General features: G+C 40.1%; 1 protein-coding gene across 1 annotated transcript in view; it reads left to right on the forward strand.

Moving 5' to 3' along the window:
- ccdc88b (coiled-coil and HOOK domain protein 88B) overlaps positions 1-26,121 on the forward strand; it is a 38,902-nt gene that overhangs the window by 5,409 nt on the left and 7,372 nt on the right. Inside the window, exons 4-23 of the mRNA XM_086158629.1 lie at positions 3,373-3,442; positions 3,641-3,699; positions 6,351-6,434; positions 7,227-7,367; positions 8,118-8,263; positions 8,603-8,684; positions 9,880-10,038; positions 11,309-11,455; positions 12,828-12,999; positions 13,156-13,271; positions 13,454-13,504; positions 14,780-15,406; positions 15,972-16,151; positions 17,048-17,388; positions 17,979-18,138; positions 18,783-19,082; positions 20,143-20,298; positions 21,612-21,889; positions 22,734-22,877; positions 25,211-25,397. Coding sequence (XP_086014755.1) covers positions 3,373-3,442; positions 3,641-3,699; positions 6,351-6,434; positions 7,227-7,367; positions 8,118-8,263; positions 8,603-8,684; positions 9,880-10,038; positions 11,309-11,455; positions 12,828-12,999; positions 13,156-13,271; positions 13,454-13,504; positions 14,780-15,406; positions 15,972-16,151; positions 17,048-17,388; positions 17,979-18,138; positions 18,783-19,082; positions 20,143-20,298; positions 21,612-21,889; positions 22,734-22,877; positions 25,211-25,397 — 3,600 coding nt within the window. The remainder of the gene's footprint in view (positions 1-3,372; positions 3,443-3,640; positions 3,700-6,350; positions 6,435-7,226; positions 7,368-8,117; positions 8,264-8,602; positions 8,685-9,879; positions 10,039-11,308; positions 11,456-12,827; positions 13,000-13,155; positions 13,272-13,453; positions 13,505-14,779; positions 15,407-15,971; positions 16,152-17,047; positions 17,389-17,978; positions 18,139-18,782; positions 19,083-20,142; positions 20,299-21,611; positions 21,890-22,733; positions 22,878-25,210; positions 25,398-26,121) is intronic.

Below are 26,121 nucleotides of genomic sequence, written 5' to 3' on the forward strand. Positions count from 1 at the left end.
AAAACACTACGGTTCTATTCGGTAACTTGTCAGGAAGCGGCCTCTTTCAATCTGCTTATCCTATTTTGTGTCTCCTTTTTATATTGTTCTACTCCATTGTAAGGGTCTAGTTTATTCTATTTAATTTGTTTGATTTAATACAATTGTGTTGTTTCCCGCCGTATTCAGAATTTAATGAGATCACATCTTTTTCCGACATATCTTAATGCATTTTATTGCATTCATTTGTACTGTATTGTATTGTAATCGTTCCAAGACCAAATGTCTGCGGAGCCCCTCGGAAAATGAAACACAATTTTCAGCCTTCTGTCAGTTAGATTTTAAAATTCCTTGTTCTTAAGAGTATTTACTAATCAGGTTTCCAGATATTGAGCTCTCAGTCCCTGCGTAAGATGATCTTTCTACGACTACAAAACATCAAATGAATGATGTTTCAATCCACCCGAAAAAAAAAAGCACGGGAAAAGTGACTTGCATAAGTGCATGCATTTCAAAGTAAGATAAAGTAAAGAAAAAACGAGAGAGCCCACAGAAGATTTGGATATCATTAAGACAACCTTTCAATGGGTAATATGAAAATTGTCAACCATCCAAACACCACTGAAGAGGAATTAATGAGAGAACGATGGGACTTGGAAAAGATAACTTTGCAGATACATTTAAATTGCTTTCTCTCCTACAGCCAGAGGACTAATTGAGAAGTTTATTCCAAATTCAGTTCAAGTCAAGAGAAGTAGATTATTTTCCGAGGCAGAGACCAAGTCCTTTTCTGTTATAAAAGTTTCACCGGAACACATTGCCCTTCCTTTGCAAATTTACATTTAGAGACACTGGCCTGGAAACTGCAGCGTATCACCGCTTCCTGCAAGTGGATGTATGTCGTCAGCGTATCGATTACAGATGACGTGTGATTGGAGAAATGATGACGGGTAAAATATAGTGGGTTAGTCATTTGAGGGAAGTATATGTCTGGCTGTTTGTGAGAACTACAGCCACAAAAGCAAAGTAACTTATGATATCCTGCAGAAATCCGTTTGACAGTGCAATGACCAATAGAGAGTTGCAGGGGGTTAATATCCTTCTTGCCCTGAACGACCACAAACTCCTGGTTGACTGCACATGCCTCTGATGAAAAATGCACGCGCATGCACACATGCACGCACACACACACACACACACACACACACACACACAGACACACAAACACTCTCTCTCTCTCTCTCTCTCTCTCTTTCTCTCTCTCTCACAAGCACACACTCAAACACAAACACACTGCAATGCCTGTTAGTACATCTTATTGTAATTTATGAATTGATAGACCTGCAAATGTGATCTCCCTCCTTACTGATGCCTCTGGTTATTTTTCATTCATGGCTCCAACTCCTTCAGAGCAGATGGAAGAGGGGGGAGCCAAAGGCAGCGTGTGGCTCTTTGACAAAAACTCTTTTTAATTAACAGCAGAATGAGACTGTCCCTTCAGAGTATAAGACAAAGTAAATACAGTGAATAAATGGATGCTTCTCTGGGGCTTATGGGTGTTTAGGAAGAGGAGGATGCTGTTGGTCTGCAAAACCACTACTTCCTTTTGCTGGCAGAAAACTCATGTTTGCGGTGGTACACCTCTTGTGTCATCCACTTTAATTTAGGGTAATTTGGAAAATTCCAGGAGATTTGTGCAATTACTTTAAAACAGAAACTGTTACTTTGCTCAAACTCACAATTTTACATATTTTTTTTTAACATTCTGCAGGTCCAGAATCACCAAATTTATAAAATTCCATGCCTTAACTGATACTAAAGTAATCTACTGACTGCCGTCTACAGAAATGGAAAGATTAAATGAGCCATATCCATCTTATTTTATCTAAAGCTCTGGGATGGTTGGTCCAACTCTGACTAGAGTTTTAAGAACAGCAGGTAATGTGACTTGAGATGTGTCAGGATTAAGCTGCACATACTTTGTTTATAATGTTAATGTGAAAATGTCATCCTTTTATTGTCATCCTTTATACATATACAATCGCTACACCGCGCCATTTAATATTTGATAAACTGATGCTAAGTGCTCGTGTGTGAGTTGTACTTAATAAGTCAGTTTAAAACCCATTGAGTTATTAATGAAATCTACTGTCACTGTGTTCAAAATTATGTTTTTAAGGGAATATAAAGAAAATGAAATACAGAGAAAGGCAGCTTTTTAATGTGCTCCTTTGGGAACAGGAGACTGCTTTCACGGTGATATTCCAGAGATAAGGGTGAAGATAATTTACACTGGGACTTCTACAGCTGTACGGTCAAAGCTTTAAAGGATTAAAAATTGAGTTTCCAAAGGGGCTCGGTTATTTCTGTCTCGGTAAAGCAACTTTGAAAGTGAAAATGCGTAGAGGTTATCAGACATCTGGTGCATCAACAATGACGCTTCAGGCCAGAGGTCAGAAGCTAAATGAACTTCAACTTGCACAACACACTCACTGAACATGTACAGCTAGCTGTGTTATATCAGTCATGTTGCATTTTGGGCAATATAGGAAATGAGGGATTGGAAAAAAAACAAAAAAAACCCTACAGTAAATAAAGAAAAGACGACTTCTTTCATTGCTGTGTTATGTAAACCAGTGGTCCCCAACCCCTGATACCTGGTATCATTTGGTGCCGGTCAGCAAAGAAATCTTTCTCGGTACAAATGATAGTTTTTTCCATTATACCTTGCAGATCTTATTTTAAAAAATGACTGTTTCCAGTTTCTTAATATTGTAATCGCCAAATATAAAGTGTATAATCATTGTATTCGGATTAAATACCATGAACTGACAAATGTTTTTGAATCAATTATTCAATTCAATTATTTGAATCCCTGTGCTTCTAACTGGTCCGCGGAAAACATTTTCATGCTTAAAATTGGTCCCCGGTACAAAAAAAGTTGGGGAACCGCTGGTGTAAACCATTCGAGCATTATAGGAAACAATAATGACCAGTAAGTAGGTTGGAAATGACTTTACGTAATTAGTTTGTCAGTTCATGAAAATAATGTCAAATTCGAGATGTGTTGGCCTTCCAGAAAGAAACTGGAGAAAGATGACATTCAGGATAAAAAGGGTTTTAAAAAGAAGGAAAAAATCAAAACGCTGGAAATCCAGTACTTCACGAAATATTCATCTTGTTTTATGAAAGGATCTTGAAAGTCACTATCATGTATGACACTCCTGAAACCAAGTAGAGGAATATGAGGCCAATCCGATTTGCGCTTTGTTTACACAACAAACTGCAGCGGGCAGATGGAACGTCTTATTACGCTCACTAGGGGTAGACGGACAGGATGGGCGACACAATGTTTTTTTTCACCAAACGCTTCATATTTCTTTCTCTCTTCAGGAGTATCTGCAGCAGTTAATACTCGTGCCTCTTCCAAATGTTGCCATCTTGGGGCAAGACCCCCTAACAGGTACAAGATTACGGCTCGATTGTATCAGATCCTTGTCTTTTCAGCTGCAAGAAAGTAATTATACTTTATATATGAGTCCACATCTTGGCTATCTGTGAAAGGTATTAAGGTGATAACGATAGGGAGCCGGATACTGAAAAGGGGAGATGATGATGATAATGATGACGGTGTTGATGACAGTTATCTCTGTGTGTTCAGAAGCGGCTGTGGAAGAACTCCGGCGACTGCTACTGCTCTTACTTGGATGTGCCGTGCAGGTGAACACACACTCTCGCAACTGTTATACTTTGTTAAGGTCAATACTTTGTCTTTTCGTCTGATGCTGAAAACCTTTTATATGATTCAGGAATGCATTGAGGAAAAAAAAAAAAAGGCTTTTCAAGTGTAAAATGGTGAAAAAAAAGAAATGAAAAGGAAGACTCCCGTCACCTTGGTGCACCAAAAAAAGAAAGGTATACTCCAGATAAAAATGCAATAAAATAATGAAGAAGCAGAGTCAATATAACGTCCCATTAAAATTATGTAAAACATGTAAAATAAATTAATCCGTTAAGACGAGAACAGCTGGAGGTAAAATGAAAAAAGATGAAAATTTCAAATCGCCCTCGGGTAAAACCGGTTGAGTGTCAAATTTTTCTTCTAAGTTCTAGAAGGTAGCCGTAACGAGCGGCGTTGAAATAAATAAAATGAATAAATAACTAAATAACGTGAGTTGGAAAAAAGCGCGAGCGATCAATGACCGATGAAGTAAAATAAAGTGGTTATGAACGAGTGCGAGGGTTCAATATAAATAATAGTCAGTGTCTGTCATACAACCTTGCTATACAGCTGTCAGTGACAAAGATTAAAATGACCACCTGTGATGAACATCACTGCAGCGTGAAAAATGACTTCCAATGGTTTCACATCAGACGCACGCCTGTACAGATGTCACAGTAATCATAAACCGATTATAAACGTCCGCCGACACCGCGACGGGGATACAAGTTTTCTTTTTAGTTGCAGTCGTGACTTAATTTGTGATATTTAAAGTCACCTTCCAAGTGACTCACCTTGCAGGATCCGTGTACTTTTTGACTTTTGCAAACATGGAGCGATCCTTGATGGGAACGCGGACGTTAGCATAAGGAATAACTTTGAATTTGGTGATTCGTTTCTAAATGGATAAAGCAGTTGTGATAGATCTTGAGGGATTTTCTGCTATGGAGTGCAAGAAAAGTAGAAGAGCAGATTAATGTAATTGAATCTTGGTAAAGAATAAACAAATACGCTTGACATTTCCAGCTATTCTCTGAGACGGCAGTGTTTCTTCAAAACCCCAACACAAGTGTATTTTAAGGATGTTCTAAGAGGAAAGATATATGCTGACAATTTTCCAGGGATACTTGTATTTCAGCCAGACACGACAATTAAGATATTGGCTTGTTGAGGTTGTTTTTTCCCCCACTTGGCAAATCCTGGGAACTTTAAGACTTAAACATACAAAGACAGAAAATGAAGAAAACAGTCCGTGTGAGATTTCATTTGCTTTGTGATAAAAAGAGAATTAATTTAATGACGCTTCTTGATTTCCAGACAAAATGTGCCTTGCTAGAATGTCGATTTTATTGTAATTGCACATCCATTTGCTTGAAAAATGTTATCAAACGCCATGGGAGGTCGACATCCTTTGGAAATGTTCATGCGTCATTTTCTAACAAAGAAGATTCACTGTAGATTTTCCTCACACTTACCAGTCAAAGGTAGAACTGGGAATGCATTTATATTATTTAGTGAGGAATAAATCATAAACTCTTAAATTGTTCTTTGTGAAATTGGCCTCCTGGAAATTATGTTGTCAAGTGGTTTCTACTTATTAAGGTGTAATTATCTAAAACAGGGGGTTCCAGTGCCATTGCAAAGCATAGACCATGGAGACCGTTAATCCCCTCCCACCAGATCAATGTGCTAATCCAGTGAATAAGATGAGAAGACATGAAATAAAATAAAATAAAAGAAACAGTGGAGTATGAAGGCTTAAGAAAGATGGGGTTTGTTTTTTATAGATCGGCAATTTTTTTCAAAAAAACAACAGCACAAATTTGCCATGGCACTTTTTTTTGGGGTTGGACTGTCTGTACTTTTCTGTTAAACATCCCAAATGCTCAGGGCAGAAAAAAAAGAAATCAACACAGAAAGGACTGAAAATTTCCTCTTTTAAGAAGAAAATTATTCAGAAATCATACTGAAACATTCATGAAAAACCCACTTAATGAAACAGCATGGGTAACCTTTTGATAGAAACTAATTAACAGAGCAAAATAAAAGTATTGCACATTTTTAAATCATATTCCAGGGCTCACGTTGGTGGAAAGGTTTATAATCTCGCTTCGAGCCACGTCGGCCACAGGTTTGAATCTAATGGCTAACTAGAGGAGACCCCGGTATTTTACGGCCTGCGGGCCACATCTGTCCCGCCGAACAATTTTCTTTGAATATTTTAACAAGTATTTTCAATTAATATTGAATTTAGAAACTCCTTATTTTTTCCTTTGGTTTGATTTTGTATGGATGATTACATTCAAAATAATGTCAGTACATTTATACGATCATTAATTATTTGAAAGTTGAAATAAAGTGCCAAAAAAATTCAAATATTTAAATTGCAATTTTCATTTTGTTCAATTTACATGATACTTGGTTAGCCCGTGCATAAATTAAAATATAACTTATATTAAATATAAAAGTCAAAATAATTGCCCATCCCTGAACTAGAGCCTTCTTTTTCGGATATAGTACGCCTCTACATGCGTCTCTATGTTTTGCCCGGTGACAGCTGACACTGAGCTTGACTGAAGGTAGATAGATGAAAAAAAAAAAAAAAAGATATAAATTGACAAAAACACATTTATTCTCCCTGTATCTCCAGTGTGAGAAAAAAGAGCGGTTCATTCAGGACATCCAGTCTCTGGACATCGAGACCCAGGCAGCCCTCGCCAGCTCTATTCAACAGGTATGTTCCAGAGCTGACTTAATGTATTTTGGGAAATGAGTCCTAAGGAGACCTTTCTTTGGGGATTTTGTTCCTAAAAGTGATTTTGTGGAAAAATCCCAACACAGCGCTGCCCCGGAGGCAACTCTGGTGAAACTATTGCATCTTTCACAGCTCCAAGTTAAGTGTGGGAATGAACTACTTCTCATTCTGCCAGGTGCTTCTAAGGACCTCTGGGTGTCCCTTGATGGATCATCAACCCCCATGTCCATGTCTCCACCTCCGCCCGTGACAACATTCTGTCTTCTCCATCTCCTCCCTGTCCCCTCTAGTAAAGCATGAATGCCGAATAGGAATTAGACAAAAGCGGCTTCCCATGACTAATTGCCAGCTTTACAAAAACACTATCTTTCAAGGCAGCATGACTGAATTACAGAGACTATATTGCCGGCGATCAGTTTTGGTGGCAGTTTTCTGAGCTGCATAAATCAGAGAGGTGAGAGGTGACCTTCCAGCATGGTCGGTTGCACCCCCCCTGCCTCCCGGTCTTATAACTTCACCGGAGGACCTGCCTGCGCGATCATTAGTTTTTCATGCATTACTCAGTCAATTCGAGCATATAAAAGATACATCCCCGAAGAAACGGGAGCAATAGTTTTTATGATCGGAGACCAATTTATCTTGCTTGATATTCACAGAGATGCCGTAGCGCTTAAGGACCGGATCATTTGTCCCCAGACTGTCTCTTTTGTGTTAGGTGTCCTAGAATCTGATATAACTTTTCATAAAACTGAAAGTCTGACCTTGCTTCAGGTGACTCAGGATCCTCAGATGGTGCTTCCGCTTCAGTGGGAAGAGCTGGTGGACGTGGGAGATGCAGACATGCAGCTGGTGTTCAGTTCCATGGCAAAACAAATCCAATGTATGCTGGCTCAGAGAGACACACACTTGGAGGTATGCAAACACAATTAATTCACGTCCTAATCTGGAACCCACTGCTGGAGTGCAGAATGGAAACACTCAATCTTACCTGATTTTTAATTAAAACGGATTCCACGGCCAATTTGACAAATAGATGCAATAAAAATGCTCAATTAGGGTACGGATTGAAATGGAAACACAAACGACTGTATACGCAGTAAATTGATTTAATTATGACTTGTCTTTTCTTTCTGTGCCTTAAAATGACCCCCAAGGGATATTATTATACTAAATAAATGCAGATGTTTGCAGATGTTCCCGTATAACGTGGCATTTTTAAAGATTGACGAAAAAACTGAAATAGTCCGTTCTCCTCGAGCGCAGACCCCAGGACAGAAAGTTTGTCAAAGTTTTAGAACTATCTCGCTGTCAGAGAGCACAAACCTTTAAAAACTACAAGATTATCAAGCCAGGAGTGGCAGAAGATCAGAATTATTCGAATATGCCCCAGAAAAACCAAGGACAGACTGCAGCGTATCTGAATTTTGCAAAAACTGAAACATCATTCGCCGTCCTCGATACAAAATATGGATCGGAGACAGAAAAGCCGAGAAAGACTTCTTGCCTAGAAAACAAACCAACAAAAAAAACAATACGTGTCAATACTGACTGATCACTGGTCTTTCCACAGACGCGTTTTCAGTTTTTCCTGTATTTTCTACATCCCTTTCTTTTTTAAATATTCAATTTTCATGGTTCTTTTTGTCCCTCCTCTTTCCTCAGCGGATAGCGGAGCTGTGTTGGGAGCGGGAGACCCAGGCCGACTCACCCGTGGGGCCCCCGGGTGCTCACGGCGAGGGGCCGGCCCAAGGTCTGGCACTCCAGCTGGCAGACAGCAAGGCCAAGTTACGACGCCTTAAACAACAACTGTGAGTGCGTGCGTGCATTTGGGTGTGTGTGTGTTTGTGTGTGTGTGTGTTCGAAAAAGAGGAACCTTTGGAAAAGCTATGATAAATGAAACCTTGAAATGTTTGCAACATACAGTAAATGTAATAGTCTCGCTAACCGTAAACCAAAGTGTTTGTAAACTAATGGGCAGGTAAAAAAAAGACAGAAACTCCACCAATCGCCCTGTAGTTTATGACTATGATCGATATCAGTGGTGACACTTGTCAAAGTGGTCGATCGATAATCGTTATTGCTAATACTAAAGCAGAAATGCGTTACTGTATTTTTGGTATTGATGGTTACGGTTTTATTTGTCTTAGGGAAGATAGAGGCGATCAGATATTGGACCACAAGCAGGAGATCGATTCTCTGGAAGAGCAGTTTCAAAAGCTCCGGAAAAAGGTTTGAAAACACCGTTGCAAAGTAAAGCTCCTTTACTAGCAGCTCTCACAAATCAGTCCAGTTTATTTCTTTTAATGGCTTGGTACACACGAAACATATGTAAGTCTATATATTTCATATATTTTCAGTAGCTGTTTAATAACTTTTCTCCAAAGTTGATGGCATCAACGCAAATTTAATTCAACATTTGTCCCATTGTTGCTGAACTGAAAGTGTGGTCATTACATCAACATTCGTGGAATTACCTTTCAAAGTACTAGGCCACCTGACAAACACACAATGACCTCTTCAACGATTTTTTTTGTATTCATTTTGTTCTCTTTTTATTCCTTTTTGGTTTCTGTGCTCAAGAATAACAATTTGAAATGTTTAAGGACAGAAAAGCTAGGCTTATTATGCGCAGGCCTTATTGTTTGTATCGCCTCGGGTGGTCTATCGAATAAAAATATTTGAAAGAAGAAATCAACAGTATCTGTTGCATTTAAAACGATTTCCTCTCTCGATATGAAATGCTTCCCGTGACGAATATGCTATGAGGGATGTTTCTAACCATGAGGAGAAAATACAAGTCGGGCTATCTTGCAGGGGTTTCACAATTTGCATTGCGTGAAAGTGAAAGCGGTGATTGAGACTTCATCTGTGAAATTATATGTTTAAAGGGCACATGTTTTTCTGCCCTGCATTGAACACAGATGGCTGCTATTACTGTGATAAAGAGGACATTGAGGTACAACGGCCAAATACACATAAAATCCCTGCTGTTGTTCCATCGATACTGAAGTTTTTTACCAACCACTTTATTCTGTTCTTCACCTTGTATTCCTCCTGAAGTGTTTACCTGCATCCGTGTACAAACTCCCATGCATTGCTTTTTATCCCCCTGATTTTCTTTGACGGTCTCTAAAAGTGCCCCGACCCGTTCGTGCACCTGGAGTTCTATCCATTAGTCTCAACTTATCACCCTAAAATCCAAAGCTAGCACACACATGCAGTTAATAAAACTGCACTTAATTCAATCCTCATAGATACAAACACACATTTCTATGTCCTGGATCATCCATACTGTAGTCAACGTTTGCTCAACGGCACATCTCAGATATGTTCGCGACCTCCTCCGACCTCAGTCCCACTAGCGTTTGTATGTATATGTACGTATGTATGTTCCATGTGTGCATTTGCGTGTATTTGTCTGCAGAATCGCTGTCTGCAGGGTGAGGTGAGGAGAATGCGTACACTGCAGGATGAGCTGGACTGCGCCCGTGAGCGAGCCGCACGGACCGAGCAGCTCCAGACGGAGCTTCAGAGCTGTAAACACAGATTGCGCAGCCTGGAGCTGACACGCACTCAGCTGAAGGTGCCTGGCACGGTGCAAAGCCGCACTGCACTTACTTCTGAATAAGTCATTTACACCAGAAGAAAAAGGAGCACGGCAACCTTTCCAGTTTCACATTATTCTGCAGCGTTGTTGGGTCGCAAAACCCAAATAGATTTTTACACATAAAAATACATTTAACAACGCAGCAACCCAAACATTTTTTAAAGGTCACATCCAGAGGATTATTTTTTGAAAACCTCACAATAAATAGCTATTATTCCCAAAGGAAGTGCCACTTATTCTCTATAGCTACACACTATTTCCCATAGCCTCGAGCTTTTCAATCAAGAGTGAGTATGACAAACTCTGAAGCTCAAAGCCAGACAATGAGATTATATTGTATAATGTCACCAGGATTTACAGCCTGGAGCTGCTTCATTGACAAAGAGCAGGAGTGTAGCTTCAGTTATTGGAGCTTTTACACCTAAATGAGATTTATTCTATGGTTTTATAACTGTTCTGAGGCAGAAAATGTGCTCATATTCTTGTAAAACACCTCACAGTGTCCTCGTTGTCACCTTCTCAGTCACCCCGCCTTGGCGTTTCATCCCTATGACAGCCGAGATCAGCTCAGAGGAGGATTTCTTCTCATGTTTGGATTTATAATTAATTTTCCCCAATTTCAAAGGAAAGTGTCACAGAGGAGCCTAAGTTGAATATTTACATGCAGATCGTGTCTCTTAAAAGAAAAGGAAACACCACTTGGCTCTTATTTTCATAGCTTTCCCCTGGGAATAATAGCATTGCAGTGCTCAAAGTTAATTGCAGAGATCTGTGAACATGGTAAATTAGCTCAAGTCTGATGAGTTTGGAAACCGGAGGCCGGATAAATATTGCTGACGTGTTTTCTGATCGCGGTAATTACTTCGTTGGTATAATTTTATTACAGAAATGATGACTATAATCACGGAAGCAAAACTCCGAGTATACATTGGGACTCGGTTTAGATGTCTCTATGTTAACAGATTATGATTTTATATTTGTATTGGTATTGGCAGCCGTTATAATTGGAGAGCATTGGCTGTATAAAACACTTCACTTAAAAGCAATATTAATACATCAAAATGTTCAGCAGTTACAAATAACGGTATGTTCTGGTGGACGCTTAAATGTCGATTATTACTGCGTTGTGGAAAAAAAAAAGTCACCGCTTACAGAAAGCGGAGTCGAGAACGAGGTTATCACCTCCAAATTAGATGACGTTCTTCACAATTAATACTTTACTGGATTCTGCATCTTTTGATTTCAGGAGCAGCAGCAGCTTTCTACGGCTCTGCAGGAAACCAAAGCTCTGCTGGAAGAACAACTGGCAGATGCACGGCTGCGCTTGTCTTCACTTAGGGAACTGGAGAGGGACAATCTACTGCTGCGTCAGAAAATCAGTGATGCCGAAGAGGTGGGCGGATGTGTATTTTTTCATTTTTTTTTTCTCTATATGCGTCTCTTTAATAAAATAACCTACACGTTATCGTTAACCTGCAAGTTAACCAACAGACAATTCGAGTTTGAATTGTGTCTTCTCTTAAATATGGTAGTAAAAATAGTTGTATGTTAGGACGATTAGCACACCCTGAGATCACTATCATCCAGAATATATGTCTTGAGTAAAATGCTTACTATACTTGAGTAGTACTAAAGTAGTACTATAGTAGATAGCCTTGACTTTAACACTTTATATATTTATTTGTATTTCTTATTGACCCTCCTTCCTACTATTATCAATTATTGTTATGTTTTACTTGAAACTCTGGCACGACAATTTCCTTCGGGATAAATAAAGTTGTTCTTATTCCTATTCCTATTCCTATTCCTATTCCTATTCTTATTCTTATTCTTTACTTTTTGCTGGTGACATTTAAATCTTTGTACAGTGGAAGAAGAGAAGAAGTGACAACTGCTAATTGTAAAGAAATAAATTCTCAATATTCAATATACACACTGGGCCTAGAATTAAAATTTTGAGCTTCACTGCATAGAGTGATGCAAATATTAAGTTTTTTCATTTCTTCATCATAAAAGTTTTTGATGATAATTTAAAATCTAATTCAAATATGTGTCCAACAGGCATTTTGTGATGATGAATATTTTACCGGCATTTCCAGTCTGTTATTTTTTAGAGACACAAGTCTGACTTTGCACCTGAAACCTCCGGCTCACGATAGAATTGAAATTACGAAAAAAGGAAATTGCACTGACTTCCGGTCCTTATAGTCGGCCTGAACCAAACCCTGACCCTCTTCTGAGCCAGAAGTTTAGACTCCTGGTTCAGGACCTCGGCAATGACCTTTTGTCATATTACGAGCGGAGAAGGCCTCAATGAGGGCTACTTATTCTGACAAGGTCAATGTTTATACCCTGCTTTAAAGGCTCAGCCTCAAAGATACCTTTTAACATGATTACACGAGAATTCATTGTTGGCGATTGCACCACACTAGAGCCGGCTCCTTGGAATATCCTTCCAGTCCATCTTATTTGTCTTAGTTTTACCCAGAACCGTAATACTTTGCAAACCCAATCTTTTTTTAAATAAGCAGCTGTTACTTAAAGTAACAAGTACTCAGCTAACGGTAGAAACGGTTAAGTATCATAAGTGTATGGTTTTGTACCAAAAAGATAATGTAAGTATGACTGGAAATACTGGCAGTTAGTTTGGTTGAATGATCTTCCTTCGCAAAGAGGTGTAATACATAATTCATGCCAACATGAAATGTGGTCATGAAGTGAATAAATATGTATGTAAGTGTGTGTGTGTGTGTGTGTGTCTGTAGGAAAGAGACACTGAGAGGCAGCGGGTTGATGAACTGCTGGAGATGAACATGAGGCTGGAGGCAGACTTGAGGCTGAGTCACAGCGGCGGCCTCCCTTTCCAAGTCGCTGAGAGTCACCACCGTTTCCTCCAATCAGAGCCGGAATCTGACGAGGAGCTGAGTGAACTGATTGGTCAGAGCGCCTGCTTCTCCTCACCTTGTCATATAAGACATTTAATTAAATGATAAGAGAAAATATGTTGAGGAAAAACCGCCCCGCTGTTAATCAATCAAAAGTAACCAAGTGATATTGTGGCTCCTGTTCTCCATACGCTCCCTCCTCTCCCAGATCAGAAGCCGCTGAGTGTGGAGGTGAACGAGGCGTCCACCCTGAAGCTGCTCGGAGCAGAGCGGGAGAATGCGGAGTTGAGGAGACGTCTGGAAGACCTGCAGGCCCAGCAAGAGGTCAGGGGTCATGACATATGGAAGCGATCCATAAAAGACTATATCCGCCACCTCAAAGGTTAAACACCAAAATGGGCTGTTTGACTTAATGGTGACTTATGAAATTGCGGGGAGAGTAAAAGAATTGAAAGTGTATAATGCGGATACAGTTAAAAATCTGCGTCTCTATCCTGTCACTGCAGGCCGACGCGCTGGCGACCCTGGAGCTGCAGCATCAGAAAACACTCAGGGAGGTGAGCTCAGAAAAATTACCGATGACAGAAAACAATGACAAAACCCTTCATGACAATGATCCAGCATATGTATGTCTTTAAGGCATTTATACATCTCTATAGGCCTTAAAGAGATCGCAAATATCATTTTATTTTTATGGCGTTTAATTTTCCGCGAACAGTGGCCGGTGCTTTTATTTATGTCGGCTGCATTCGGCTATTAGGCTTCACTCAGGCTTTATTTATAATTTCCTCTGTGTGATCACTGGACTTGCTAAAATGTTAGTATTAAGCCTTCTTGTTTCAGACCCATTGTTTTGCGTTTATTTATTGATTTATTTATTTTTTTACACGCCAAGGTGGCACTTAAACACCCCATTCAATTTTTCTTTCCAATCATTCCACTCCATCTATTTAACAACTATCTCATTTTGTTCAGGAAATGTTGTAAACACAAAGTAAAAGTAAAATGGTCTGTTCTCTCCTACCTCTTCTTATTTTTTTATGGTTCCTTGTTCGCATTTGTGTACTATTTTCTTTGCCTCCGAGCATCTTTTCAATCAATCTGTGATCTCTTTTGTGATTTTTACCCAAATTCATTGGCTTCTTCTTATTTTCTTTGTGTGGTACCTGGGTGGAATTTAAGGGGAAAAATAAGCGCTTGACTGAACTTATGTTTAGAGAAGGAAAATGATGAGAGAAGAAGTGTGCATCGGTACGGATTAATATACCAACGGGACAGAGAGCAAGTTCCCCACTTGTAGGCATCACGCTTCTTCTTTAAGGCTCATTGCCCTAAAGGAGATTGGCGATAAGCGAATAACTAATTCTCAAAGAAAAATACAAATAATAAGAAAGTAGGGCTTCCGCCTCCAAACAAGGAGGTCCCTGGTTCAATTCTAGAATTTCTGTGTGGAGTTTGCAAGTCCTCACCAAAGTTCTCGGGTTTCCTCCCACGGTCCGAAAACATGCAGGGAATAAATTGCCCAGACGTGTAAATGAGAGAGAGTGAGTGGCTGGAAAGGATAATCCGAGTGCAGGATAAGCGGTATGGATAATAACCTTAACTTTGACACTTTATATTTTATTGTATTTCCTATCCCTACTATTATCTGTTATTGTTATGTTTTGCTTGAAACTCTGGCACAATAATTTCCTTCGGGCTAAATAAAGTTGTTCTTTTCTTATCTTATGTTATCTTATCTTATCTTATCTTATCTTATCTTATCTTATCTTATAATGAATGAATGACTGAATTATATTGATTTGTCATTATGTTCCTTTTGTTCTTCACAGTTTCAAAACTTGAAGAATGAAAACGCCACCTTGATGCAACGCGTTGAACAGCTGGTACAGATGGTAAACACAGAGAAAGTGAAGGAGGTGGCGGCGGAGGAGAAAGGAATACGGAGATCCGAGTCATGCAGGGTCGAGGGAGAAGGAATAATGCGGATCTTGGAGGAGAAAGAGAGAAGAGGAGAAATTATTACAGCTCTAAGGGAAGCAGGAGTTGGGGAAGAGGTTCTCCTTCTTCGCGAAAAGGAAGGTGATGAGGAGATCCGGTCCAAATGGAGGGGAGAAGCAGAGGGAGGCCAGAAAGGTAGAGAAAAACAGGAGGAGGGAAACAAACTTATGAAAGAACAGACCGCAGTGACGGCCAGCTTGGAGATGTCGAAGCAGCAGGGAAAGCGCGGAGAAGATACAGCAGAAACCGCAGCCGAGGACGCGCTGACTTACCAACTCCATGAGGCCCAGGAAGAGGCTGACAGGCAGGTGATGGTGGCCCAGGACCTGCGCTCCAAACTGGGGGAGCAGACCAGGAAAACCTGGGAGGCGGAGCAGAGGCTGGTTCTCCTTGAGGCCGAGGTGCAGCATCTGAGGAAAGCGGCTCAGAGTCTGGGCGAGGCTCGACAGCAGATAGAGGTATGGATGATGGCTCGCGGGAAGGAGGGAGTGATTGATGAGTTATCAGTTTGATAGAGTGGCTGTGTGACAAATGGATATGCATGATAGAGGGGGTTGACAAGAACTGAATGATACAAAGTGCATAGAATGAATTCAAAAATGAGGGAAAAGGGGTTATAAAGAGATTTTTTTTTTTCGTCTTACTATGACATTTTAATGTTGGCCGTGCAGCCGTAATCACGGGCACATCACCTTTATCACATTTCAATAACCTACTCATGCCGCAAGCGGGTGTTTACATAAAAAATAATAATATTTCCAGTTTCTGCTATCATCGTCCTATAAACCCATTCTGATAATCTTGCTTTGAAACACAGTAGATGTTGGTGTAAAATCTTTGCAGTGTCACGGAGAACAAAATGACGCAGGTTGATGATGCATTGTTTCTGCTCAAATCAAGTGTCAAATGATTTACGTACGCATTCAGCTGTAGATAATATAAAAAATTTTTTTTTTACTAATATAAAAAACTGGTACAACTGAGAGAATATACCTTTTTTTTTGTGGTGCCTGGGTGTGTCAGGTGCTTCAGTCAGAGGGCCTGCTCATGGAGGAAGAGCTGTGTCGTCTGCGGAGCCAAACCGAGCTTCACAGAATGCAAACCACGGTCATCGCAACCCTGGAGGGAGAGCGAGCGGCTCTGGAGAGAGACAGGGACATGCTGCGCTGCTCAGTGGAGACCCTGCGTGCTGCCCAGCGCAAGGTTGGAGAGTACACATGTATACACACACACACACACACACACACATATATTTATTTTCATGATGCCATTTCACCGAGGGGACGATGAGTGATGGGCTGAGAGAGCAAAGTGTACAAACCAACAACAGCGGAGCATTCTCGAATTATTTTCGTAACATAAATGTTACGAGTGAAACCAGACAGAATATGACAATGGTTGTTTAATATATATACAGTTATCGTTTTTCATACGGTATAAAATTACATCTGACATTTGACAGGGTTTATTCCCACTTTAGATTTGAATTATCGCCCCATTGACAAGAAACTCCTCCACACTTGGCTGTAACAGCGCAGATGAGACTATCAGCGCGAGCTTTCGAGTGCAGTTGGAATGTATGTAGGTCGAAGGGAAACGCATAAAACACAAAACCGTATTTTTTTTTTCTCCAGAAACTCCACTGTGGATTATTGAAGTATCTGTACTTCTTCTAAACGGCGTAATGTAGCAAAGTATTTTATGTGTGATTTGCAATAGAACCGAAAGCTGAAAGAGAAGATCACTTGTCAACATAAATTCCTCCGATTCAGAAACACCTTCGGTGAATCCTTCCGACTTCGGTACATTTTATTGTGTCACCGTTTTTTTCATAAAGGAAAAATAGCGATACTTCATTTTGGATGTCACTACTTACACGCTCTGAAATATGACTCGACCTCAAAATTTGGTTTAGTGCTATCGTGAAATATACCAATTATCCGAAATCAAATTCAGACCCGCGCCGTATCAAACCGGTTCTTATTGCGGTGCAATCTCAAAATCAGTTTGACAGGATGATCTCCAGAGACAAGTAAAACAACTCTATAGACACTCCAAAAAGCACAATAATTGAACTTAGCCCTCTCATCTGTCACTAGAGCAACCAATTAGAACTGAACATTCAGGCGCTGAGGGCAGAGCTGGAACGGCAGGGACGCAGCCTGGAAGCCTCTTGCCGCCGAGAGGAGGAACTCGAAGGAGAGCTCCGTGAGGTGACGCTGGAGGCCGAATCTCTGGCCAGGGCTCACGACCAGGCTCAACTGGAGGCGTCACGCTTGGAGCAGGAGAAAGAGGCCTGTCAGTCAGAGCTGGACAGCCAGCGGAAGGAAGGGAGGCAGAAGGAGAGAGAGGCCGCAAGACTGAAGCAGCAGCTGGAAAGCACAACCTTGGCTGTGGATCAAAGCAACCAGAGGACTCGGGCTCTGGAAGCAGAACACAGGTACACACACACACACACACACACACACACACACAACTGGATCCTGTGCGGGATTGTGATTATTGTTGGCATGACAACATGGGGTCGATACACACTGTCACATTTCAATATTAACATTAAAAATAAACAAACAAATAAATACATAAATAAACAAACAAACAAACAAGATAAATAAATAAATAAATAAATAAATAGATAAATAAATAAATAAATACATACATACATACATACATACATACATAAAATAAAATAATACAAATCTCTTTATATATGCAAGATTTGAGATGATAGGATTTTAAGGTAGGGAGTCTGAGAGAGACAGACTGAAAATTCATTTTAATAGTCAACTGAATTTAAATTAGATTTTGTTTTGGGCGTGGTAAAATGAAATTGATGAGTTACTCTGTGTGGCAATGTATATACATTTGTGATATTGTTGACAAAAGTGTCATAATATTGCATAGCTGAGCCTCTGGTTATTTCCACACATTGTGCACACACTCAATCACAGGTTTCGCACCGTCTTTATCTATCTTTCTGCTCTTTGCATTCATTCTCTGTCTGACGTCTGTGTGCCGTCTTGCGTGCAGACGTGTCTTTAAGCAACTGTACGAGTCCCAGGAGCTCTGCTCTCGACTGCAGGACCTTGAGAAAGAACTCCGCACTCAATTGACCAGCACAGAGGAGAGTAAGCAGCAGGTGGAGGACCAGTACAATGACGCCCAGGCAACCATTCAGTCACTGTCACAGGTGTGTGTGTGTGTGTGAGACACATGACTTTGCAATGTGGTATTGGCGGTTTTTAAAAAGACTGTACTGAAGTGTTATAGTATTAGAACTAATAATAATAATCTTCAATGGTGCAGCATTGATAATATCATATTACAATATTACATATTATTTATCTCTCCTTAACAAACTACCTATGCTGACAAAGACAGAAAACGTCTTACAGATAAGTGGTAGCTGATATTTGTTGATGCTGTGTGGAAGACATGTAGACTTTGGTCATAAACACATTAAATGACAATTCAAGAGGATGACTGAAGGTATTTTCCTATCCTGGGGAAAATGTGATGTCATTTAAAATGGATGCCTGCTATCATTGCGGCAAACTGAGCAGCACCAATTGATTAATGTTACAATACATTAACATTAATTCAATGTTAATTTCCAATGCAAGGTTTTCATGTCGGTTTACATGTATACATGCAATTTGAAGAGTGATTGTAAAAAGCAAAGTATTAATAAAATTAATTGTAAATTTAATAATCAACAATCATGAGGTGTAGAATCATAACACCACAGATATCACGCCGATCGATCAATATGAGTAGTTTATCGTCTCACGATCATCACAGATCGGTAAACTAATATGTGTTCTCTGTTATCAGGATCTGTCCGATGAGAAGGCTCGTTCTTACAGCCTGGCAGCTGAGGTTGGAAGTCTGGAAAAGAAACTGCAAAAAGGCAAAGCTGACCTGAAGCAAGCAACAGATTACATCCAGAAATTACAAGACAGAAAACAGAGCTCTCCCGTTTCCAGTTCAGATTCTTCAAACCAAAAGCACATTTTTCGGGCTCAGACACAAGAGATATCCCGACTAGATGGATCCCCCGAGGAGGCCGAGGGTCGCGATCCTTCCGCTGAAGAGTGCCAGATGCGTGGGAAGTTGACAGAGCAGGACGAAGAGGTGTGAATTTGTATTTCATTATTTCTTTGAAATAATGCGTGACTGTTTGCGGGATTTTGGATTTAATGTTGTCTACGTGACTTTTGCCATCAATCATGTTGCGCTGATACTCTTGCTCTGGGGATGTTTGATGACTATCAGCTCACACTTCCCAAGTACAGCTCTTCATTTCCAGAGCCACAGCTTTATCTCTGCTCATCAGTTTTCATAATGTCACCTCTGCTACTGTTAATCTTCCTTATCGCTGCTGCTTCACATGCTTTAGCCCTTACTTTTACTTTTCAGCACACGCGCAGACACAGATACACACACACACACACACACACACACATACATACATACATACATACACACGTGCTATCGTGCGCAACAAGCAGCTGAGGCACAACCGAGGTCGGGGGTTTCATTCAAATCATTCCTCGGCAGATATGGTGCAGCATTATCGCAGTCAAGATTACATTTTGAATGGAGACAGATGAGGTGAGGGTTCACTTACATCATGAAAGAAACAATACCAACAAAAAATAGGTTTGAATCCCCGGTGTAGTCTAGTATAATTCAGGTAGAAGAATGGAAAACGACAGCTGGCTCCACCAAGACATCTGACGATTCATATAAAAAACACCGAGCCGGTTCTTGGAGAATCATTTTAGATCGTTTCTCATGTTTCAGTGTGTTTTGTTTACCGCAAACTCGTATGCTAATTTGGGGTAACATAAATTTATACCTGCAGTAGTTTTGCTGAATATTTTCTATCTTCTATTCCATTACAAATGTAACATAACATATTCTCTCATATGTTTCAAAACAAGATGGCCAAATGACTTTCAGATTCCAATTGCACTACATCCTGAGCTGAACTATAATTTTATCAGCAATGTTGTTATGGAGTTTTGACACACAGGAACAAATTCATTCCTGTACCTTTGAAAATTGCAGAAAATAACATTGTGCAACAGGATGTTGGCGCTGCTTTTTACTGGGTTTCAACAAGCCGGTGGGAAATTAAATGTAAAATGACAATCTTCTCGTATCCTTGCTCTGATCATCTCACGATTAGAAAGCAGTTGCACGGCACGAGTCTACGCTGTCGTGGCGATCCCAGTCCCAGGACGAGTGTGAACATCTGAAGGAGCAGCTCGAGGCTCTCCGGCGTCATTCCCTGAGCCTGCAGGACTCCTGCACCCGACTACAGACGCTCAACACTCAGCTACAGGTGACCTCGCGTGCAAAGACCAGAAAACCATCGAGTCTACCGATGAAAGAAATGCAAAATCAATTTTGCTTTTATTTCTTTTACATCAACCTGTCTGCGTACTAAAACGGCCCTTTCGTAGTTCCTGTAATTAGAATTGTATATGCGACACTTCCTGCTTCCAGAGAATCAACATTATGACATTTTACACTCTCTTCCTTTGCCGTGCGGTTTAAGTGATAGGGTTGGGAAATGCCTATACAAACAACTCTATAAATTTCATTACTATCATTATATAAGATTAGATGAATTCAGGGTCTGATGCTGCGACCAAACAAAACCTATAAATACCTCTGAAAAGCGGTCTCGTTTCGATGGCTAAAGCCACTTTTGCTCAGCCGGCGTTGAGATTCAGTGATTGTTGTCACCTTTATTTTTCTTTGTCCCTTAGATTTGTTTTATGGCCCTAAGCTGTTATTTCCTCTCCATTCATGTGTTTATCTTTCAATTTTCAACAGAGAAAAATGTGTCTCTGACTGCGTGCCTTGTAACAGGTGCAGAGATCGATTACAAACAGGCAGATGATACCGAGTTTTTAGATTGTTAAACCCCCTTGGACTCGTAGATTGCAATGGATTCCTTTGTAAAACTTCCAAAGACCTTCTCCGGTGCCGGTCTGTGTAACTGGTGTGACTCCTTTTTTGTTTGGACCAAAGCAGAGTGAGGCGGAAAACTGAAAGAATAAAAGAAGCAAAAAGGCCTCATGAGGACATAAAGCCTCTGAGGAAAAGGGGGAACCATCAACAGTAAGCTGCTCTTCGGTGGACTTTGTTATAATTATACCCTGCTACCTTTTATTCCGAATGCTTTTAGCCAAAGGGCCTTGAGTAATACCAAGAGTCAAAACTCTTAAAAATGTAATCACTTTCATCCACCTGCCAAGAAAGTCCATCGGTGCCTGCTAACAAGCAGTGATGTCACTGAAACTGGAAATTTTGTTTAATAGGCGATTAACTTTGTAACCGATGTTCCCGCGCGTTGTAAAATCTTGTTATAGCGACTGAATCTGTACAGTTCTTCGAAGGCGTCTCCTTTAGGTCTGCCAAAGTGTGGGGAGCTTCTATGCTCCATTACTTATATTTATATTACCGTGACCAGGCTGACTGAGAACTTTCACAGACACATTTACCTGCAATTAAACATTTTTGTACATTTTGGTGAAAAAGTACCAAAAGAAATGAATCCAGTGACATTTTTTTTTTTTTTTTCACAATGGCTGAAAAAATAAGCATAAAGTTTCAAGTTCTACTGTTTTCTGTGTCACCTGAAAAAAGGTGGAGCAAGCCTCTCTGAACTCCCAATACGCCGCTTTGCTGGCGCGCTGCAGCGAGAGCGAGGCCCGGGCCGCTTCTCTCGAGGCCGAGTCCAAGGTGTGGGCGAGGGAACGGGAGGAGTCGGCGGCCAGGATGGAGGCTCTGAGGCAGGACCACCAGCGGATGACGGCGCTGCAGCAGCGGCAGGAGGCGGAGTTGGAGGAGCTGGTGGATAAACATTCCCGGTTAAGGAGCAACAATCGCAACCTTGAGGCCCAGCAAAGGGAGCTGGAGGCCAGGTATTACTGGCAGTATTACTGACAGAGTTACTGTTCTGTATATTTCCTGTGCATCTTGTATTTGCAAGTGTTATTTGCAGTCCTTATGTCCTCTATTGTAAGTCGCTTTGGATAAAAGCGTCTGCCAAATGTAATGTAATGTAATGTAATGTATTAGCCCTCTTGTAGCAAACCAATACCACAGTTAGACTGATCACCAAAACGATCAATAAATGGAGTGGCATCCCAGAGACTCACCCTAGAGAAGCCAAATTTAACTCACATTTCTATGGATAGAGTGAGTGTAAGTTTGCTGCAAGTCTTAGCTTATAGTTTGCATGCAAAACCAAACTTAATACCGGAACAAAACTACAGAAATAAATTGGCACGGAGCACCTGAACCGACGAAATCAATGCTGTAGGAAAAAAAAAAAAAAAAAAATTCATTATAAATAAACTGAATTTATAAAATGCTTTCCCTTTCATTCGGCAGCCCCAAAAGCAGAATCAATGCAAGTCTGAGAAATGACGTTTGGAAACGCCGTCAGCGGTCACACTCCAGCAGAGGACTGAATATTAAGGACGTGTTTCAGTGTCCTATATAGTTTGAGGAAATGTATATATCAACCGCTAATAGGATAACTTTATTTCCCACTAAAAGTGAGATATCTATGGGTATTTGAATTTGGGTTTCAGATTTAAGCCGATTTCATAAAAGAGAGCTCATTTCAAAACCTTGCTGGTCGCAGCTGCTACTGAATGGTTTCTATTGAACAAAGAGAAGAAAAGCCATTTAACACACCTTTACATTTTAAATCTATCTTGTGTGTGTGTGTGTGTGTGTGTGTGTGTGTGTACTCTCTAGGTACAAGGAGCTCTTGGATGGTAAAATCCAGCTGGAGGAGCAAGAAAGAGAAATGGACCTTCAGAGGAAGTTGATGGAGGCAGAGGCCCAGAGGAGGCTGGAGATGGAGCACGAGCTGGAGAGGCTGAGAGAAGACAGTGAGAAGTGAGATGAACTTCCTCTGCATTACGTTCAGGAGATCCTGCTATACTTTCAGTCCCATGTCTGCTCTTACATCGGTCCTACAAATCCCATCTTTTCATGGTTTCAGGCCTTGGAAGTATTTTTTGGTACTTTGCACACATAAGTTAGAGGAGGAAGGGTTCTGGAAAAAAACAAACAAAAACACTTCTATCGAGCTATTTATCAACATCTGATGTGGATATATTTCTCCTCTCAAATTTTTTATCTTTTTTATAACGTATGAATATTCAAAATAGACGGAATCTAAATCGAATAAATCCACAGCTTTGGATACAGAACGTGAAAGCAAATCACAGCAGACGGCAGACGTGATGAGAAAATAATAATGAGAAATGCCATCGCTTGAATGGCCTTCCCTGAATTGAGCGTAAATTCTAAAAAGAAGCCAAATACCTCGGCAGACAAGATCAAGAATTCTGAAACGTTACCTCTGGTCAATTTGACATTATGTGTCAGAAACATGGGCAATTTTAAATAGAAGAAAGATTGTTGCTTTTGAATTTTGGACATACAGAAGATTGCTAAAAATCCTGCGGACAGACAGTTTAATGACCAAGAACCAACCCAAAACAACTTTTCCTCAAGATCATCCAAATTAAGAAAATTCAATTTCTCTGCTACCTTACCAGAAAGAACCCCACGCAAATATAAATACTTGACAAACAGATTGAAGCTCGTAAAGGAAGAGGAAGACCAAGAACAATGCGGGCAAATAAAACCAAACAAATGACCAACCTAAGTCGCAATGAGGTTTAAAGAAAGATTGCAGATGCAACCGGAGAGATAGATGAAAATTCATTCCCAAGTTGGACAGTTTATAGTTCGCCTTGAATTTTATTTCGTCCGAGGGAGCCGGTAATGATAGTCATTGGGAACTTCACGTGTGTCTCAGTTTGCTAATCATCAGGGTTGTTATTATCATCATGATGAGAAGCACATTTCCAATGACAGGTTGCAAACTGGAGACATTGTGGTTGAAAATAGGACCGACCGATCATTTACAAAAGCAGCGTGTCCACAGTTGGAAATTCCCCCTCGGAATCATTTAGCCGTGACATATTAAATAACTCATTATTTTAATCATTTTCGTTTGTTCACTCCACTCACTCGGTGGTTTCATACAAATGCTGCTGGATGAAAAAACCTTCAATTTCATTCTATTTTATCCAAAAAATTCACAAACTGATAAAACAAGAAATAAAAGATAATTTTGAAGCAGCATTTAGTTGATATCATGGAAAAAAAGGCTGAGCAGTTTCAGACTGAATCATGATGCACTGATAAAGGTTTAATTTATGGAGGTTGCCTTTCGCCTCCTAACAGCAGTTTAAAATCGCACGGAGAAATGAAATATTCCCCCTTCTTTCTATTTCTTATAATTGCAAGTTTCTTTTCCAAACCATCCCCATTGTTCATTTTGTTATTACAGTTTTAAAACAACAAGTTGAAAACTTCCTCCTTGCTTTTCTTCTCATTATGTTCAGTCTTTAAAGCTGTACTATTTAATTATATAGGGATTGTAGGGCTAATGCAAACACGTACAATGCAAATACATATAGCAGTAAATATAGTTATAAACCAGGGACGGGCAATAATTTTGGTTGGTGGGCCAAAATTCTTGTTTAATTTTTATGCTAGATGCTTTTTTATGCTTATGCTTTATGAAAATTGCAATTTAAATATTCAAATTTTTTGGCATTTTATTTCAACTTTAAAATAACTGATGATGATAAATGTACTGACATTATCTTATATGTAATCATCCATATAAAATTAAACAAAAGGAAAAAATGAAAATACGTATTAAAATATTCAAAGAAAATTGTCTGACGGGTTGAATAAAAGAGCAAAACGGGCCGGATGTGGACCACAGCCTGTAAAATGCCCAGGTCTGGTATAAACTAACATAAAAAAAAAAAAAAATAAAAAAAATAAAAAAAAAAAAAAATATATATATATATATATATATATATATATATATATATAAGAATACGGAAAATATATTTATAAATATATATACAGTATATATAAATATATATCTTTTTTCACTTCCTTATTCTTTTTAAAAATACCCATGTTAAAACCCCAATAACCACTCACATTACACAGACCAGCCCTTCAAACACTTCTGCATTATACCCTTATCAAATCATCATGGAGCAACTTTTTTTTTTTTTTTTTTTTTTTTTTGCACAGATGGTGTATTAATATGATAATGATCTTTCCCAAGACGTTCCATGAATTCTATACTTTTGACATGAAATAACGTCCAGCGTGGTTTTTCGGCGTGTCAGGCTGCAGGCCCAGCAGAGGGAGTGGCTGGCATCCCAGGCAGAGCTGCTGGCTCAGGGCTCCGTGCTGAGGGGGGAGCTGAGCACCTCTCAGCTGGAGAGGACTCGTCTGGAGGGGGAACTCGGCGGCCTGAGGGAGGCCAATCAGAACCTGGACGTCAGCAACGCCCGCCTCACCAGCCAGTTCCAGGTATCAATGTTTTGAAATCATCTATCTTCTGACATCATCAATCATGAATGAGCATTTAGCGTTCCTCGCTATGGAAACACTGAAATACGCCCGGCTCTCGAAATAATGAAGCATTTATATAAATCACCGTTTGACATTTAAACAGCGTTTTGGGAGATTTATGGCAGGTTTAAGTGACTACTTTACAAAAGCGGTTGTCAGGGAGCATTCAGAAGCACTTCATATCATTGGGAAGGAGAGACTGAGACCGTTTGCCTCCGGGTCAACATGAATATGTAGAGGTTATTGTCATGAAACAGGTGCTGTCGTTTTAAATGTAGACCCTTGTCGACGGACGTCTCGATCCTTTGCATCTTTTCACGAATCTCCTCCGTTTCCCCGACCGTATACCGCGCGGTGCACGGAGAAAGACACGAAGCCGACACGTGCGGTGACTCTGAGACTTCGGACTGCAGTGGACATGTGTTTGGACCGCTTGACTTTATATCTAAGGAGCACCGTGAAGAGGCTCCAGCAGGAAAAAAAATAAAAAATCCTTCTGATGGCCGCAGGGAAAAGAAGCCACAACTAAGAACTGAGAAAACCGAAAGCTCAAAGGCCCCGGACAGAACTCGGGAACTCTCTCCAAGTTCAGCCAGAGGCTTATTGTTAAGCTTCCTTGACAGATATGTTCATAGCTTTAAACCAATAACCCTTAAAGCCCACAGTCATTTTTTTTTTCCCC

This window comes from Fistularia commersonii, chromosome 13 (assembly GCF_037954325.1).
Source record: "Fistularia commersonii isolate RoL2024-O1a breed Wild chromosome 13, RoL_Fcom_v1.0, whole genome shotgun sequence".
NCBI lineage: Eukaryota > Metazoa > Chordata > Actinopteri > Syngnathiformes > Fistulariidae > Fistularia > Fistularia commersonii.